Source organism: Microtus pennsylvanicus, chromosome 11, assembly GCF_037038515.1.
Source record: "Microtus pennsylvanicus isolate mMicPen1 chromosome 11, mMicPen1.hap1, whole genome shotgun sequence".
NCBI lineage: Eukaryota > Metazoa > Chordata > Mammalia > Rodentia > Cricetidae > Microtus > Microtus pennsylvanicus.
Genome location: NC_134589.1, coordinates 87553783 through 87572606, shown reverse-complemented (window position 1 = coordinate 87572606; position 18824 = coordinate 87553783). Strand labels below are relative to the sequence as shown.

The following is an 18824-nucleotide window of genomic DNA, read 5'->3' as shown; positions in this document are numbered from 1 at the left end:
AGGCGAGTGGGGACTGCGGCCCACCCGGGATGGGCCAAGCCCGGCCTGGCGGGGCCGAGCGGGAGCCGAAGGCTGCACGCGGGCCGGGCCTGCGGCCCGGGCGGCCCGGGGGCTGAGGTAGTAGAGGTGGGCGCGGAGGAAGGGGCCGGGCGAGGCGGTGGGAGGAGTGGCGAGGGGGCGGAGGCTGGGCGGCGAGAAAGCGGCGCCTGGCCCGAGGCGGCGGCGCCGGAGCAGGCTGAGGCGGCGGCCGGGACGAGCGCCCTGAGGTGGCGGCCGCGGCCCCATGGGCGGGTGCGTGGGCGCCCAACACGACTCCTCGGGCAGCCTCAACGAGAACTCGGACGGCACTGGAGGTAGGTGGCGCCAGGGGGCAGCCGCGGCCCCCCATTGTTCGCGGCGGCGGCCACCTGTCCCGACCCCGCGCCCCTTTGTCGTTCGTGCTCCGCGGCGGCCCCGCCACGCGCTTCGGGCCCCACGCGGAACCGCGGGCCTAGGCCCGGCTAGGGGCACTCCAGCCCGGAGGAATACTCGGCGGCAGGATGGCGGCTCTCGGGGCTGGGGAGGGGCGGCCGCCCCGAGTGCCCCCGACGGGCCCCGCCTTACCTCCCGGCCCTTCCCGCGTCGGCAGAGTTGGCCGGGCTCAGCTTTCCCGGGTTTCAGATGACAGCTGCCCCGGTTGGTTCCAGTTTCTGGAGCTGGGCTGGGGAAGTCTCAAGTGGCCATGGGCAGTGTTTTAAGGAGGAGGGGGAGACGATCGGCCCGAGGAAAACGTGGCTTGTTGCTGCTGCCAGGGGCGTTAGCCCAGTGTGCCGTCGGGGCGCACTAGTCAAATTCCGATGTGTCTTACGTAAAAGGGAAACGTGCAGGATAAAAGTACCCCAGCATAAGATTAGTGCTTTGAGTAAAAGTTTTCCAGCGCGAATCGCGCTTCTTGGTTATAGTAACCATGATGAGAAGTTTCTTGGTTCCATTCTTAGTAGTTGTAAAAGGGTAGAACAGCAAGATTAATTCTACTTTTAAGTGACCTTAAAAGTGCGAGCCCATTCAGAATGTGTAGAAGTTAGAACGCTGAAGAAAAGAGCCACCGGGGGATGCCAAAGTGAACTTGATTTGATACGGACCTGATACTGGGTGCCTTCAAGTCGGGTGCTTAGTTTTTAAGTTGTTGAGTTGCTTGGGAATAGGCGGGCTCACACCTTTCCATACCTTAGGACCAGATGGCCTGCCCTGTCGCTTAAGCTTTGCCCTTGAATCCTGTGCACCCATCTTTGTCCTAGAGATTTCCCGGTTTACGTGATGTTTAGCTATGCCACTTTACTAAAATCTATTCGTATTCCTTGTCACTGAATGTTGGACAAATAATTTGAGAAATCAGTTTTCGTCTTGAAAAAGTAGTCCACGGAATGCTCCTTTGTAGCACATTTCATGTCACAGCCTATTTACTTGGTGAGGTCCTCTGTGACAACAAAGCCAAAGTGTATAAAGGGAGTGATTAAAAACACTGGGTAAAGGGCAGATTGGTGGTCAGATGGTGCTAGTTAAGTATGCTAGAACTTACTAGCATTCAGTTTAATTAACTTTCACATATGTTACAATTATAATATTTCTCTTTTCTGTACTCAGATTGAACCAGTTTAGCCCATTTGGCAGTGCAATTTAGGATCCACTCACATTACTAGCATGGGCTTTTAGAAGCATGCAATCCTAGCTTTAGATAATTAGTACCAGAGGCATCCAATTAGATAGCTATAGTATCAGTTTCTTTCAGGACTTAAGTTTTCTGGACCATAAACTGCTATGGTTTTGTACAGAAAAGATTTTAAAAGGGGAGTACCTCCTTTTTTCTTTGGGGAGAGGGCATGGGATAGCTTTGATGTAGCTGGAAGAAAGGTCTGTTGGGGACAAAAGAATTCTTCTGGAATTTAATTTTGGAAGTCTTTATTCTCCATTCCTGTCATTAGAGGTGAGAGCTCACTGTGGAGCCAGAAACTTGGGAGGCTGGAGCCTCTTAAATTCGGTCCAGGCCTGTCCGGGCTACATAGCAAAACCTTGTCTCCAAAAACAACAAAAAGTTCTTGTGGTGTGTGTTGCAGGGTTACATATTAGCAATTCTTTTTTGTTGTTTGTTTGAAAGGGAATGACTCTCCTAAGGGTGTTGGCAAAGATCCTTAGCTTTTCAAACACTAGTAGTTTTAATCTGAATGTACTGAGTTATAACATTTTCATCAACCTGAAGTATATAATGCAGCCTTCAGATATGTTTCATGGCAGTTTATGTTCACAGTGCTATGTGAGCATCACCATTGTGGAATGACAGCTGGTTTGTAATAAATATGATTTTAAATATTTGGATATTGTACTTTACTTTTTCTTCTGGGTCCAGTTTTTTAAAATATAGATATTAATTTAGTTTTTGGTTTTCGAGGCAGGATTTCTCTGTAGCCCTGACTGTCCTGGAACTAACTCTCTAAACCATTTTGGCCTTGAACTCAGATCAGCCTGCCTCTGCCTCCCAAGTGCTCCTGCACCACCACCACCCAGCTGAATCCAAATATTTTTACTATGAGTATATAAATATCAGAAAAACTTATATTAGGTAGATTACTTCTGTGAAGAAATTTGGAGAAGGCTTAAAAAACATTATAAAACTAAGGAGATGGCTTAATTCACATACTAAGGTTTGTATTATTGTTTAACTATTGATATTTATAGTTCTTTTTCTGGGCTACTTTGCCTAGAATTCAGGCTTGAGATTTAAACTACTCATGCCTTTTTAAAAATGCTTTATTTTAAACAAGACTTCTACTATGGATTCAAGATTATCTAATAGCTTTCATTCTCCTTTAGTCTGCATTGTTGGGGCTTTCTTTTTTAATGGCATATTCTCTATGGTTCTCTGTTTTTTTATGATGACATTGTGAAGCTGGACTTGATACTTAGGACCTGTAGACAAGGGTGTATGTGTGTGTGTTTTGGTTTTTCTCTGTAGCTTTGGATCCTGTCCTGGAACTAGCTCTTGTAGACCAGGCTGGCCTCGAACTCACCAAGATCCGCCTACCTCTCCCTCCTGAGTGCTGGGATTAAAGGCGTGCACCACCACTGCCCGGCTGTGTGTGTTCATGTGTTTGTGTTGCACACATACATGGTGGACATAAAGACTTCTGGTTCTCTCCTTCTACCATGTTGGTCCTAGGGATAAAACTCAGAATCTTTATTCTGGCCCCTTTGTGATTTTTTAAAATAACTATTTATGGAGACCATTGATGCAATAAATTTGAAGACAGCAAGTGTGCTTGTTTTTTTAGTTCATCTCTTTAGTGAGCTCTTCAGTGATGTACAAAGAGAACTGATCCTCGTGTCTGCAGATTCCTAGGGTCACAAGAAGCCAACCAAATGCTGGACATGTGTTGTTTTAATCATTATTTCAGAATGTCTCAGCATCGTCATGGAGTTCTTTCATACACCCATTTATAGCAGCCTTACAGACACCTACTCAATGAGTAACAAAGACTTTGGTATAATAAAATCTACCATTTATCTGGTGTTTATTATGTAATAAGTCCTGTGCTAAGGGATTAATAGATGCATTGAGTCCACAATTCTTTTGAGTTGGATGTCAGTCAACTCTATATTGAAGGTGAAGATTGAAGCCCAAGGAAACTAAATAATGTCTTTGACATCATATAACTTATAAAAGCAGTGAGAACTCTTTATTCATGGCTAAAATTTAAAGAGCCTCTATTTCTCTTTTTTTTGTTTTATTTAAGATAAATACCATATAGTATAGCACTTAAGAGGTGTTATTGACCATTCATTCATTCATTCATTCATTCATTCATTTAGGGTTTTCAAGATAAGGCCTCTCTGTGTAGCCCTGGCTATCCAGGAACTCCCTCTGTAGATCAGGCTGTATTCAAACTCAGAGATCCTCCTGCCTCTGTCTCCTGAGTACTGGGAATAAAGGCGTGCACCATCACACTTGGCATTTTGAGTGCAGTTTGCATTGTTATATAGCTTTTCTCACTATCCACATCTACATTTTTTCTTAAGGTAGTATGTCCCTCTTTTTTCAATTTCTGATAACCATTAATAATGTAAATATTGTACATGAAGCACAATTAATAAAAACTCAGACAGAAATGAGGGTTCAACCTGAAGACTGAAAAGCAAAGCAGCCAGCCACTGGCTCTTACCTCGACCTCAGTCCGAAAATGGTGATTTTTTTTCCTCCAGGAAACCTCAGGATCAGACTGAGACTGAGAGCTGTCTCCTCCTTATAATCCTCTCTAATTATGGGATTAAGAGCATGCACCACTACCACCTGATTTCTATGGCAAGCTAGTGTGGCTACTGGGATTAAAGGTGTGTGTCACCACAGCCTGGTCTGTAAGGCTGGCCAGTGTGGCTGTTTTACTTTTCTGATCTTCAAGCAAGCTTTATTTATTAAAATACAAATGAAATGCCACTGCAGTGTACATTATTTTTGTGGATTCATCTGTTTGGGATGTTTCATATAAATGGAATCTCATAATACTCTTTCCTTTGTGGTTTATTTCATTTAGCATTCTCTTTCCTGGACTCACCTTGTGTCAGGTGTGTGTGTGTGTGAGTGTATGTGAATATATAATTTTTAATAATTGAATAATATATGTATATATGTACACATTTTATTTACCCAGCCATTTATTGGTTTGTATTTTAGTTTCTACATTTTGATGTAAACAATGCATTTGTGAACTTAAATTGCATAAATATCTATTTTTATTTTTTTAAAGAAGTAGAGCTATTGGGGAATTATGACAATTCTATTTATCTTTTTGAGGATCTGCCAGACTTTTTTATGGAGGCCATACTATTTTTCATTCCTACCTGAACTCTTTCTGCAATTTCTTTCCCTCTTCATCAGCACTTTTTATTTTCCTTTTTTTTTAAAAAAAAACACAAATCTTGAATTTGTGAAGTGTTATGTCTTTGAGGTGTAGCTTGTATTCCCTGATGAGTTCTGTTATTTAGTATCTTTTTATGTACTTGATGACCACTTAACATATTTTTGGGGGATATGTCTATTCAAGTCCTTTGCCTCTGTGATGCTGGGATATTTATGTAAGATACATCTGTGCAAATATTTTTCCCATTCAGTAGCTGAATTTTTTCATTTGCTGAATAGTGGCTTTTTTTCTACAAATATCTGTAATTTTAATAAAGTCTGATTTATTCTTTCATTGCCAATGCTTCTACTTTGAGTTTTAAATATACTTAGACATTTGTCCCATGATTATGAATAAATACATAGGTCTGTATGCAGTAATTCATTAGTCCATCAAGGAACATTTACCTTTGAGACAGCGTTTCTCTGTAGCTTTGGAGCCTGTCCTGAAACTCGCTCTTGTAGACCAGGCTGGTATTGAACTCAGAGATCGGCCTGCCTATGCCTCCCAAGTGCTGGGATTAAAGGCGTGCACTAACCCCTGCCCGGCAAACATTTACCTTCTTAGTTAGGAGTAGAAAACCCTCTCAGGCTTACTCCCTTTGATCTGGAAGACTATTAGCAGTGCAGTTCTTTGACTAACTCACTTCAGCTTTTTTCCTCTCAGTGCACTATTGCCTTGCTCGTGCTGAGTAAGCTCTATCACTGAACTAGTCTCCAGCACTGGCTGTTTTGAGACACGGTTTGTTTTGTAGCCCAGGCTGACCTTGAACCGAAGAGCCTCCAGCACAACCTGAATGTCTGGACGAGAAGCATAAGTCATCCTCTCCTGGCTCCACTTCAGCTTCTTTAAAAAATACTATTTTTACTTGATATGTTTGAGTGTTTTGCCTGCATATATATTTGCATTGCATGTGTACCTGGTTCTGGCTAAATTATCCCTGGAACTTGAGTTAATAGGCAGATATAAGCTGCCATGTAGCTTAAGTACTGCGCCATCTTTACAGTTCACTTCAACTTCTTGATCAAGAGATGAGATGATGGTTATGTTTTCTGGGATCAACAAAAGCATTCGTTCAAAAAGGGATCATGATCTTTTTCTTGAATATTTCAAAAGCCCTTTTTAGGAAAGTACAAAATACAGACATGAAACAACTGTGATGCAATGTAGTCAGATAATGTAACTGTCCAGTAACCGCAAGTGGTGATGGGAATAGCAGGGAAACAGAGTGATCTCCACAGCATGGGGCTGAGAAGAGAAGCTGTTTAAGTGGTCAGAAGTTGGGTGTGGTAGCACACCTATAATTCCAGTATTTGGAGAGTGGATGGGAAATGATGGCGAGACTGAATCAGTAGTGTATAGGGGGCTACTCTGGACTCCTGGGAAGGGCTCACTGTCATCTGACTGCTGTGTAGTTACCATTAAGTATTAACTGAACCACTTACTGAGATCACAGCAGGGAAGTCTGCCCAGGGAAGAATTTATGTTCTAATACTTTGTTGCTCAAGAAGTTTGATCTCTTGACCAACAGCATTGGGATTACCTGAGAACATGTTAGACATAGAGTGGAGCATGCTCATATTCCAGGCTACTGGAAAGACTGAGGCAAGATTGCAAGTTGGGGCAAACTTGGACAATTTAGCAAAATTCTACCAAAAGTCAGGCTCTGGTCTTTATTTTTATTTTTTGTTTATGTATTTATTTATTTGGGGTTTGGGTTGTTTTGTTTTTTCCTGAGACAGGGTTTCTCTGTAGCTTTGGAGCCTATCCTGAAACTAGCTCTTGTAGACCAGGATGGACTCAAACTCACAGAGATCCACCTGCCTCTGCCTCCCCAGTGCTGGGATTAAAAGCATGTGCCACCACTGCCCAGCTATATTTAATTTATTTTAGGTTATGAAAGGGATTAAATGGAAGGGCTACCAAGCATCCTGCCACTGAGCCACCACAGCCAAACAGGTTTTCTAGTCTACTTTTGAATTTAGGTACCTCTTAACAGAAGTTCTGATCCACTGGGAATGATAGGTGTGTGTGTGTGTTCCTCACTTTGACTGTGTCTATGCTTGCTTTTTTCTTTTGGATGGATCTTTATGGAGGGACTTTTAGTTGAATCTTGGTTTTCCTGCTGTAAGTACAAAGCTCTCATAGCTTGTTCTGGAAGCACTTTACTCATGCAGTATTTAGTAAGAATGATTATTGAGTACTAATCACTAGTAATAAAACTTCTTCATTACATCCATGAATTAGCTATCTCTTTTGGCTTTAGGCAGTGTGAATTCTTGAAGAAAGAGTTGGGTTGATTTAGGTTAAGGAAAATATAGTCAAATTAGTTAGACATGATCAGTTTAGTGATTCGTTTTTTGTTTTTTTCTTACTACAGACCATCTGTGTGGTTTGATCTTCGTTTGATGATCGAACACCCAATCCTCTTGCTGTCCCCTCATTATCCTTGCCATGTTTCTGCTTATTGGGCAGTACTGCCACCAAGTCCTTAAGATTGACTGATAGTTCACAGACCATAGGTTGACAATTTCTAATGCAGTTGTACTTAAAAGGTGCATAGGTGTTGGCCAAGAGCAGTCAGCATGTGTTATCCTTACATTAGCTACTTGACAAGCTAATTATTCATCTATGTATCTGTCTGTCTATCTATCTATTTATCTATTATTGTGGGGGGGTGATGTGGAGGTCAGAGGACAACTTCATAGAGTCAGCTTTCTCTGTCTTTATGTGGGTTCTGTGAAATGAACTCAGGTTGTTTAGACTTGTGTCAAATGGTAAACAGCCTTTCCCACTGAGCTAATTTTGCTGGCTCCAAGGTTTTGTTTTTTAAATATATTGACATTAAGCAGAGGGAGGCTAAATATTGCTGAATTTGCGTTCGTGTTGTAATACAAATACCATATTTTTGCATGTGTACAATTTTTAAACAATTTACATCATAGCTCTCATATCAGTTACTTTTGCATTGCTGTGACATAACTTTGGGGACGAAGGATTAATTTTGACAGTTGGCTGCTCCATTACTTTGGGTATGAGGTGAGAGTGAACAGCTTCTCTAATGAGATGGTATAAAGGAAGCTGTTTGCCTCATGGCAGACAGGAAGCAGAGAGGGGAATGGGAAGGAGTGACCTATTGCCACATGCCTCTTAGCCCCATCTCCTGAAGTTTCCACCACCTCCCAAAATAGCAGCACCAGCTGGGACCAAGCATTTATCATAAGCCTATAGGGGCATTTCATATTGAAGCCATAAGAGCTGTTTTCAGAAATGGAATTTCTGTTAAGTTAGACATACAAGGAAACCAAAATATTTAACTGTATGAGCCAGACTTGAGTGTGGAATCTTATTATAAACACTTCCTCATGACTTAGGCCAGGGATATTTTTGTTTTGTGGTGCTGGAGATTCATGACAGGGCCTTGTGCATATGAAGTAAGCATTTTCCAACTGAAATATAGCTCCAACCTGTGAATGAATGATAATGGAATGATTTGGGCCTTTTCTGATTGAGTGCTTATCATCCCAGGCAAATGGATAGATGACTCTGTGTTTATTGTAAACTGAACTTAAGGTCTGCCTGGGCACACTGCTTTGATTGGCTCACAATAGCATCCATGCTTATAGCTATGTCTAGTTTATTTAGTTGTGAGTATGCCCTTCACTTAGGGTAGATACTTTATTTCCTAGGAGAGTTATGTACTTCTTTCAGAATCTCCTGTTTTAGCAAAGACATTGTAAACTGCCCAGGCTGATATCTAACTCTACAGGCATGTGCCACCACCATTCCTGACTTTTTAAGTAAAATAGCAGGCCTCCATTATTCTGACTCTGTGTACATGAAACTCTCTGTGTAACTATCTCAGTAATAATCAAGTAGTTTATGGCTCCTGGAGGAGGCATTCATTTAAATAATTAAGGTTTTTAAAATCTCCACAGCAATGAAAGCAATGTTAGGAAAGTTCAAAGAATATCAGGAAGCAGGGTCAGAAGGCTTCAAAACAGAGGTGGTATAAGAAGTTGTTTTTTTAATGCCAGATGTGATGGAACATATCTTTGATCCTAGCATTCATGAGGTAGAGGCTAGTAGATCTCTGAGAATTTGAGACCAACCAGGGTTACATAGTGAGGCCCTGTCCTTTTTTATTTTTTTAAAGAAAGAAAGTTGGTGTTTTTAAAGGGGTTTCCATGAAATGGCAGAATGATATTCCCTGTGCAGAGGAGACTGATCTAGGGAAAGAATAAGGCATTTTAGGAGAGTTCAGAGCTTGCAAGGGGAGAAATAAATACCTCTTATTTTTTGAAACTCTGTTGCTAAATTTAGAGCTAGCTGGTTTGACTAGACTAGCTGGCCAGCAAGCCCAAGGGATCTTCTCCACCTGCCCAAGGCTGGGATTATAGACATGTGCAGCTGCCTTTGGTTTTCTTATCTCCTTTTGTGAGTACAACTCAGGGCTTCAAGCTTGAACTTTATGTGTTTACTGACTGAGCTATGTCTCCAGTCATATTTTTATAAAAGACAGTATCTAGTTCAACAAATACTTCCTGTTTGCAACCTAGATTAAACAAATTATGAATTATATTTCTTTGGGGACTATGGGGGTCTTGTTGCCCAGCCTGGTTGTGACTTGTTGTGTCATTCAGGATAACCTTGAACTTCTAACACTCCTGTCTCTTTTCTGACTGTTGGTGCACCACCACGTTTCATACAGTACTGAGTTTCAAACCCAGGGCTGTGAGCATACTAGGCAAGCACTCTACCAACTTGAACTACATCCTCATCTCTTTGTATTTCTTTTGTATGGCTTGCATTTTTCCCCTTTTCATTTAAAACTGTATAAAAGTAAGCAAGACATTATGGCACTCTCAACATGCACCTCTGAACAATAAAGTTCCTACTATGGTACTATGATCACACCTAAAACTTGGAACTGTTTATTTTTGTGTTTTCCAAGATCTAGTCCATAATTAGACTCTTCATTTTCTCTCCAAATACTTATATATAATTTTTGTTTCTTAAAATTGGGTACTGTTGGTATTTAGGCATTGCCTATGATTTTTCTCTTCAGTCTTTCTTAAATCTAGAAGCGCTCCCCACTTATGGCTTTGACTTTTTTTTAACTCCCTTTGGAATCCAGACAGGATTTCTCTGTGTCCTTGGCTGCCCTGGAACTCATTTTGTAGACCAAACTGGCCTCGAATTCACAGAGATCTGCCTCTTTCTGCCTTCTGAGTGCTAGGATTAAAGGTGTGCACCATTATGTCTGGCAGCATTATGTCTTACATTATGTCTGCACCACTATGTCTTACAGATGGGCCACAGTCTGGAATTGTCTGTGACCCTGGTTTTCATTTTCTTGTGCTCTAGGCTCTGTAATTTTCCTTAATGTAGCAATTAGGTAGATCTGATTTTGATAGAGGATTATTAACCTTTTTTTTTGTTTTTTGAGACAGAGTTTCTCTTGCTTTGGAGCCTGTCCTGGAAGGAGCTCTTCTAGACCAGGCTGGCCTTGAACGCACAGAGATTCGCCTACTTCTGCCTCCCAAATGCTAGGATTAAAGGCATATGCCACCACTACCCTGGCTTTTTAATATTGTTAATGATTAATAAAATCTTGAAGTTAGGTAAATCTAATTTTAACAGAAGATGATTATAATGTACTCAGGTTATAGTGGATTCACATTCTTCCTATTTTTGTCTGTTGTCTTCCGCATTAAGATAATTTGCATTATTGACCAAGTCTGAGCCCTTATCTCTTATCAGCTTCACGGGTTCCATTCACTACTTACAGAGGTGTACTTATGTCTAGTCCTTTGAAAAAAATTAATTTATTGTAGTTATTTTTGAATATTGCTTCTCTTAGAACGTAAGCTGCACTTGACAGAGAATTTAGTTCTTTGTTTTTAAGGCTCTAGTACATTGTATGGTACACATCTTTGTTTCTTATAATGGTATTAGAAAGAAAGTGATAGTTCCTTAAAGACCTTAGTTGGTTCTAGAACAGGAGCTTTGTTTAATAGGACCAACCATCTAGTGTAGTGAAAGCCCCTGAGAACAAATCCACTTACCCTTTCCTCTCATTATGACCGAAGGTGAATCACTTGACTTCCCAACTCCCAGGGGGTTTAGCATGTTGAGTAATATAAGTAAATTAAAACAATTTCTTTGGCAATGGCCCTTTCTTTATAGATGTATGTCACGGTTGACATATTAGTTGTAAATTTCATGTCAGGCTCAGCATTTAATTTCCTGTTATTCTAGTTTTATAGTCAGTAAATTCTTCATTCACAAAAGGTAAAAAGAAATGATTTCGTTTCATATAAAGTTCAGATCACCCTCATTATGAGATGTATTCAACAGTTGAAATATATGTGGCAGGTCATACAGCATCTTGTTTTCCCTGAGCACTGTTTGTTTTCTTGCAGTGTTGGTGCGAGCATAGACTGAGCAGATGCCTCCGAGCTTTTGGTGGCATTTTGATGGAACTTAGATGCTCAAGTGCTGTGTTAGTGTGCTCCCTTGTACAGCCTTACATGTGTGGGTAATTATGTACCACATTATGAGAAGGCATTATAATCAGGAGCATGTTCGCAAAGTTCCCTAAGTTTCACATGTGCAGAGGTAAAAGAAGCCTTTTACTCCAGCGTCTGCACAGAGTCTGAAGCAGAAGCTACCCACCTTATGGTGGCTTTTTGTTTGAAATTTGACTTTGTGGAACTTTGTACTGCAGCCCTGGAGAGATAGAGGCAGGCAGATCTGTGAGTTCCGTAGAGCCGGGTCTACATAGAAAGATCTTGTCTCAAAAAAAAAAAAAAAAACGGAACAGTCTTTCAGGCCATGTTGAGGAGCTCTCGTGAGGCTGTGGTTGTTGTTGTTGCCGTTCCCTTGCATTCTTTAGAGTCAGTTTTAAAAATCAGAACAAGATCTTGGAAAAAAATTCACATAATTTCAGTTTTTCTTTATTCTTAGGTTGGTATATATAATTAATAAGTTGGATGTTTTATTATATTTTCTTAGAATGACTGAATAGTAGTAGATCAGTTAAGTTTACTCAATTTAGAGAAACATGCTACCATATTTATTTGAATTCTAAGAAGACTGGTACTGGTACAAAGGAAAGACTAATACATTAAAATTAGCCATGAGTGGCTATACCATTAAACACAGTCTTCTTACAGATTCTGGAAGCTTCTTTACTCCTTTTTTACCCCTGCCCTCAGTTCACTTTCCCCAGGACTTTTGTGAGCAGATAAGGAACAAGCTTTCAGACCTTCTTTCTCTTCCAGAGCAACTTTGGCTTTGTAATGTATTTTGTAAAGTGCAGTTACTTCATTATTCATGGTGTGAACTGGAGTGCAACTTGACACTAGGAGACTTATTCTCTCTACCTCTTCCGTGGCTTTGCTCTTCTCAGATGTAAAGTTTTCTAGTTCTTTGCCTATTGAGAAAAACGCTTGTATTACATTTACCCTCAGAAAGCTCAGACAACTTGTACTTCATGGAAAGGTCCTGATGGATTAGAGGCCTATGACAGATTTGTCTATAGCATAGAGAGGAGGAACCAGAGCTAGAAATGTAGCTCGGAGGTAGAGTGCTTACTTAGTATGCTTAAGACCCTGGGTTTAATTCTTAGCACTGAGGACAGAATCAGATGCAATTCCAGAGATTTTATGGCTGCCATGTTTGCTAAAACCCAGCCATGACTTCTGAAGAGTGGGTAAGACTTCATGAAACAAAGGAATGTCAGAGGTATGTCGTTGAGATCTCCCCTTCTTTTTCCTCTCAAGACATTTGTCATTTTACTTGGAATAGAAATGATGTGGTGCCTTGTTTCCCATTCATTTTAGGTTTTGTTTTCTTTTTGTTGTTTTGAAGCAGGCTACTCACTAAGTAGCCTTTGTTGTCTTGGAACTCACTGTATATCAGACTGGCCCCAAACTCATAGAGATCACCTGCCTCTACGTCAAGAGTGCTGGAACTAAAGGGGTGCATACCAACACACCTGTTTTGATGTTCTTTTTTGGAGGGGTGGGGGTTTGAGACAGGGTCTCACTATGTAGCCTCAGTTGGCCTAGAACTCAGAGATCTCCCTGTCTATGCCACTGACCACACCCAACCCATTGTCCTTATTACATTTATTTCACTGGGCAGGTATAATACTAGCATTCAGAAGGCAGAGGAGAGAAAGATTAAAATTTAAGGCTGACCTGGTTTATATAGTTCACTTTAGGTCAGTTATAGCAACATTGCAAGACTGCCTCAAAGCAACAAAAAACATGTCTCTATGATATATTTTTTAATTTCATTTTTTGTGTTGTGTAGTAGTGTGTACATGTGTGTTTGTGTGTTTGCATTTGTGTATCTATGTATGTGTACGAAGGTCAGAGAACAGCTTGGTAGAATCCATTCTCTCCTATCATGTGAATCCTGGGCATTGAACTCAGGTCAACTTGGCAACAAGTGTCTTTACCCATTGAGCCTTGCTGTCCTCCCCCAATATATTTTAATTGATTTTTAAAAATACTTATTTCAGGGATATAGTTCAGTTAATAGAGTCCTTACCTAACATGCACAGAGCCCGGTGTAATAGTTGTAATAAGGACAATGCACAAAGCTGGGTTTGGTGGCGCTGCCTGTAATCCCAGTACTCAAGAGGTGAAAACAAGAGGAGACAGAAGTTCAAGATCATCCTAAGCTATATATTGAGTTTGAGCAGCCTGAGCTACATGAGACCTTGTCTCAGAAAATACATACTAATTTTCCCCAAGAATCCTAGAATCTCTATAAGGTTAGCACTTTGCCCTATTTATTGTTTCCCTCATTTTTTTTTAATGCTCTAGAATAGCTTTATTGAATATATAGGTAATGTAACAGGTGGACAGTTGTGACTTTATTATTTGGGAAATGAAAAGCCTTCTACTTGGCTTTATTTCATTTGGGTTTTGAAATTATTTTTCTAATTGGCTCTTGAGTTCTTTAGATACGCTCCTCACAGTAATTAAGTCTGGGGTAAGTTTGCCCATTTGACGAAGGAAGCAGTGATCTAATTTGCTTAAAGTCTCTCTACTTATTTTATGTTCTATTTAATATTATCCTGTCTCCTTAGTAAACCTAGTGATGATTTGACTTGCTTTAGCTATGATTAGAAAATTAATTGTACTTGTAGCCCACATAGTTCACTGGAGAGGTGGACTCTAGTTAGCTGCCTTTCAGCCAACTCGGTGCTTATGTTAAATGGAGTAGAAATTCAGGCTTCATATGTACCCTATGCTGAGTACTGTGTAAATAACAATTATGAAAGTACTGTTCAGTAATCCTGAGGCTGGTGATATACCTTAGGTGGTAGAGTGCTCAGTTACCTTGCACAAAGCTCTGGGTTTGATTCCCAAAACCTGACCACTGCATAAAATTGGGTGTGGTAGCACATAATGGTAATCCCAGCACTGAGGAGATAGGCAGGAGACCCAGAAGTTCAAAGTCATCCTCGGTTACATCAAGAGTTGGAGGCCAGCCCAGGATACATGAGACTCTATTTTTAAGAATAGTTCTCTGAATTTTTATATATTCTTCCATATATTGCATATTCGCAGACATTTTATGGATACTGGAGATGGGCATAATCAGGGTAAGTTATCTTTTGGGAATGGTCTTTTGACATTCTTTACTAAAAAATAATTCAACTTAGAGAACAGAGCTGTTTTTTTTTTCCTTCATTACTTAATTTATTGATGCAGTGCTGGGAATTCAGCTGTGGCCTCATGTGTGCTTGTCAGCTGCTTTACAGTGAGTTACATCCCTGACTTCACTTATTTATTTATTTATTTGTTTTGGGTTTTTTGAGGTAGAATCTTTTTTTTTTTGGTTGTTTTTTTTTTTTTTTTTTTTTTTTTTGGTTTTTCGAGACAGGGTTTCTCTGTGGTTTTGGAGCCTGTCCTGGAACTAGCTCTTGTAGACCAGGCTGGTCTCGAACTCACAGAGATCCGCCTGCCTCTGCCTCCCGAGTGCTGGGATTAAAGGCGTGCGCCACCACCGCCCGGCTTTTTTTTTTTTTTTTTGGTTTTTTGAGACAGGGTTTCTCTGTGGTTTTGGAGCCTGTCCTGGAACTAGCTGTTGTAGACCAGGCTGGTCTCGAACTCACAGAGATCCTCCTGCCTCTGCCTCCCGAGTGCTGGGATTAAAGGCGTGCGCCACCACCGCCCGGCTGTAGAATCTTATTTGTAGTTCAGGATTGCCAAAGTTTGTGTGTCCAGCCTTCCAACCCCTCAGTGCAAGGATAGTGGCACGTAAAGTCAAGCTTGGCCTGCCCTTTTCATTTTAAGTCACATTCTTTCATGTAAGTAGAGAGTTGTTTGTTTTAAGGGGAAATGTATACAAATAAGACTATATAATATAACTTAGGATTCATAACACTCTAACATACTGTATGGTATTTAGTAATATATATCACAGCTTTTGTACTGTTCTTTAAATCTCCTATCTTGCCTATGATTTGCCCAGCAGATACACATTGCGTTCACCCATAACACACTTAATGATTTATAAGTACTAGGTACCTGATATTTGCTAAGTGAGTGGTTCTTACTGTATTATTAATACATGCCTTTTTTATTGCTTTCTAATATAATTAACAAATATATGAGATGTGCATTTTGATTTTTCATGTGCAGTCTCTTTTTTAACTTTGACTCTAAGAAAGATTGATTTCTATTACCATCTTATAGGGGAGGAAACTTAAGACATGGAGAAGTTTTGATCTGAAAAAGGAATAATAACATGGACATCTCACATTGTTATATAAAAGTACCTCGAGCTGCCTGACCTAGCCCCCTGGAGCCTCATGTAGTCCAGTTATAAGTTCTGCTATATATTCTTCCTATATATGGTGTTCTTCCTATATATGGTGGGAATTGGGTTGTCTTTGTTGCTTACAGCAAAAGTATGAGCTTTTTCCTTTGTCACAGTTTACCGTTGAATTGAAGTTAATAAGATAAAGATTTTAATGACTCTTCTGCTTACTGTCAGTAGTGGACAGTTGTCTTTAATCTTAAAAAACTATTTTCATAAGGTAGAAACTTTGAACTGGGACTGGTGAGATGGCTCAGCAGGTAAAGGCACTTGCTGCCAAACTTATAACTTGTATTTGATCCATGAGACCCACGTGGTAGAAGGAGAGAACTGACTCCCTCAAGTTGTCCCATGAGCTTCACACACAACTTGTAGCATGCCCCTCTCTTTTAAAAAATAATTTAATTAATACAATTATTTTAAAGATTTATTATGTATACAACACTCTGCCTCCATGTATGCCCACACACCAGAGGAGGGCGCCAGATCTCATTACAGATGGTTGTGAGCCACCATGTGGTTGCTGGGAATTGAACTCAGGCCTCCAGAAGAGCAGCCAGTGCTCTTAACCACTGAGCCATCTCTCCAGCCCTTAATTAATACAATTTTTAAAATAAAATTTGAACTGAGCAGGTACAGTGGTGCATGACTATAATCACAGTACTTGAGTGTGGCAGGAGCAGGAGTTTGAGGCCAGCTTTGTTACATAGGTGGAGGCTAACCTGGGCTACATGAGACTCCATTAAAAAATTAATTTTGAGGATGCCTATGTGTTTGTCTTTGGACTCACCTTCTTATTTAGCTTCACTAGGAACATGAATTATAAGCTCAATGTCCTTTATTTATGGCTAGAAACCAAATATGACTCTTTTTGGGTCTGGCTTACCTCACTCAGGATAGTGTTTTCTATTTCCATCCATTTGTATGCAAAGCTCACCTTACTAGACCTGGATAGAGGTGGGCGGTCCTTGGGCTTCCCACAGGTCAGGGAACCCTGATTGCTCTTCGAGCAGATGAGGGAGGGGGACTGGATGGGGGAGGGGGAGGGAAATGGGAGGCGGTTGCGGGGAGGAGGCAGAAATCCTTAATAAATAAATAAATAAATAAAAAAATTTCCAAAAAAAAATTAATTTTGAACTGAGATCCTAAGTATATAACTGGATCATATAGAAAGCAGTTCTAATCTTCATCTGCTTTATTCAAGTATTTTTCCTACCATGTCTGCCTTCTGCTGTCACACATAGAATGTTTCCAACTTAAAACTCAATTGATTCAAGTTTGTCTTGAACTGTTGAGGGTGTGTAAATTTACTTAGAACCTTAAAGTATTGTTTAGTCCTTAAGGCTTTATTTAATCTGAAGAAAGTCTTCAAGACTGACTTAAGTCTCTTTTCATAGAGCAGTAGGATCTCAGGAAGTGGTTTTGTCCTAAGGGAGAAGTGGGAGGAGATGTGCTGGGAGCCTCTGCACCACCCCTGGGCATGTAGATGTTAGGAACTGCCTTCTGATGTCACAGCTGACAAAGAGCAGGGATATCCTGCTTACTGGAGTTTCTCGTGTAGGAGTATGAGCACAGAGGTCCCTATTGATTCTGTGATGTCATAGCTTGTGCTCTATATGCCAATAGCCAGTTAGTTTAGTTTCTGCCTGGACCAGTTGCCTGGAAATTTTTTATTTATTTATTTTTTCCTTTTGAGACAGGGGTCTCATGTGTCTCAGATTGGCCTAGAACTCATGCTGTTGCTGAAGATGATCTTGAACTCATGATCATCCTGCCCTTACTTCCCAAGCTGCGCTTATAAACCTGTGCCATGCCTGTAGGCTACCCTGGTCTATTTCTACACAGGTTTATTTCATCTGATACTCATTAAAAGTTTCTAAGTGTCTGGTTATTATTGTATAGGCCAATTGGACAATCTCTGCTGCGGATCTGGTTTTTCCTCTTGTTTTTGTAGTGGTTGCATCATGCCTCGGGTAGATGGCTTCCTCAGTGACTCAGAGCAAGTTTTATATACTTTAAATTTCCCTAATTTTAAAATGTAAGGTTAGTATGTGCCTTGCATGTAACAGAATGTCACAGTGAAAAGGAACCTGAGAAAGAAAAGGAACTGGCTGCTTAGGGCCTTGAATAAGTATCAAGTAAGTGGGTAAGCTCTATCAGGAGCTCTTTATGGGAAGGTGGCTCATCTCTAAATGTAATGAAATGAAATAGGGACTATTTGGATGGCTCATCAGTTAGCACTGACTACTCTTGCAAGGAAGCTGAGTTCAGTTCCCAGCACCCACATGACAGCTCACAGCTGTAACTACACAGTTACACATCTGTGACTCCACTTCCAGGGAACCCAGTATCCTCTCTGGCCTCCTTGGATACTAGAAATGCACACAGTATGCATACACACGTGCAGGTAAACCCTCATGTACATAAAATACAAGTAAATCTTTAAAAAGTGTTTGAAGTTAGGAGACTTCTACACTGGAGAAGTTGTTAGTGTAGAAAATGGAATCGTATCTGTTTGCTTTCCACATACCAACACTAAAGGTACTGGCAAAAGTTATGCTATAACTTGAATAAGGCAAACAAATAACTGAAAATAACCTTCCTGTAGTATATGATCCTTCATCATTCCAAGAAAGAAAATAGAGCAACATAATTTGTACTGCTGTGAAGGTAGACTTTAAAGCTCGGGACAAGAATGAATACTAGAAGTAGTAGATGTAGGACATTTTACCACTTATCAGCATACAGGGGAAGATAAATTTTCAGATAAAATATTTAGAAGAGAAAATTAGAAGAACAAAATCCATTTCCTATACAGAGTTCTGATTTAGTAATATATAGGAAATATAAAACAGTCAGTCGGTTATTTTTGTAGGAAATTTCAGAATGCTATATATTACAAATTTTTAATTTAATTTTTTCGTGTATATAATGTGTATGTATGGGCATGTATGTACTATAGCACTCATGTGGAGGTCAGAGGATAACTTCATAACTTCATGGAGCCAGTTCTCTTTCCACCTTTATATGGGTTCTAGGATTGAGTAGGTT

General features: G+C 40.4%; 1 protein-coding gene across 1 annotated transcript in view; it reads left to right on the top strand.

Moving 5' to 3' along the window:
* Nucleotides 1-215: 215 nt before the first annotated feature.
* The window catches only part of Ubtd2 (ubiquitin domain containing 2), a 64742-nt gene continuing 46133 nt past the window's right edge, over nt 216-18824 (top strand). The window contains exon 1 of the mRNA XM_075941369.1: nt 216-353. Coding sequence (XP_075797484.1) covers nt 284-353 — 70 coding nt within the window. The 5' untranslated portion in view covers nt 216-283. The remainder of the gene's footprint in view (nt 354-18824) is intronic.